The following is a 991-nucleotide window of genomic DNA, read 5'->3' as shown; positions in this document are numbered from 1 at the left end:
CTTGGGATGTGCATCGGTTACGCCTACTCGATAACTTGGATGCCTCCAAGAGATGTCGTCAGCCGGTGGGGGACGCAATAGTTTGCGGTGATATTGTCCTGTATATCGTCCATCTGCCAAGCTTACTATGTCGTGGTCCTCCCGCTTGTACAAAGTTATGGAGATTCGTGCTCAGATAGCCAGGCTGAGGCCTGAGTGTGCCAAGGCTGGCCAGGCAGATGAGGTCCAGTATGTCTTCAATCTCACTCGTACTACCGATGTGGATCCGGAGGAGGTAGCCGACAAGTTCGCTGAAGCCCCTCTCCTGCCGAGAAGTCGCGTTTGGACACCGGCTGTTCCTCCGGTGCCTGCTCCAAAAGATCCTCAACAGTCAGCCGATCGTGCGGCTAGGGTTGCTCGGAGGGATGCTCTACGCAATTCTACAGGGGCGGAGAATGCTGATGCTATCGCGCTGTCTCTTATTTCTATGATGCACGCATGCGCATCAGCGTGAATATTGCCGGTAGAACGCATGCGCATCTTCTTCTTCTTGACCTTCTGATGATGTACGTGCACTATTAACTAATCTCGTTATTTCTGGTCTATGCTCGATCTACTTGAGCTCTCTTATTGCTTCGTATCGTCAGTACGTACTTCCATCTTTCCTCTATGTCTAGTGTTGCCAGTCGGACTCGGGCGAAGCGGGCACGTACCTTATCTCCACACCCACATGGAGATTCACAACAACATTACAGACTTGTTAGCAAAAGTTATGTTCTTCTCACAGCAGAAAATGTGGCGCCGTCTGGTACGTCCTCTTGGGCAAGCCATTCACCCCCGGTGAGAAACCCAACACATGCATCTGCGCTCGATGATGAGTTTGTCGAGGATGTTATCAACTTGCAATCAAGTCCAATCGCATCCTGATGTTACCGAAAGAACGTGAAACCCTAGCAATGAACTGTGATGTGGACTCCTCACGTGACCTGGCTTGTCGTTTCACGTGGGCATG

At 51.1% G+C, this 991-nt stretch overlaps 1 protein-coding gene across 1 annotated transcript; it reads left to right on the top strand.

Annotated features, from left to right (window-relative positions):
- Positions 1-157: 157 nt before the first annotated feature.
- On the top strand, positions 158-493 carry Pmar_PMAR013457 (hypothetical protein; the record flags this gene model as incomplete). Its single annotated transcript, XM_002783734.1, has 1 exon — positions 158-493. The coding sequence occupies one exon, from the start codon at positions 158-160 to the stop codon at positions 491-493; it is 336 nt and encodes a 111-aa protein (XP_002783780.1).
- Positions 494-991: the final 498 nt, after the last annotated feature.

This window comes from Perkinsus marinus (genome assembly GCF_000006405.1).
Source record: "Perkinsus marinus ATCC 50983 genomic scaffold scf_1104296936266, whole genome shotgun sequence".
NCBI classification, from domain to species: domain Eukaryota; phylum Perkinsozoa; order Perkinsida; family Perkinsidae; genus Perkinsus; species Perkinsus marinus.
The sequence above is the reverse complement of the archived record's forward strand: the minus strand, read 5'-3'. Positions and strand labels throughout refer to the sequence as shown.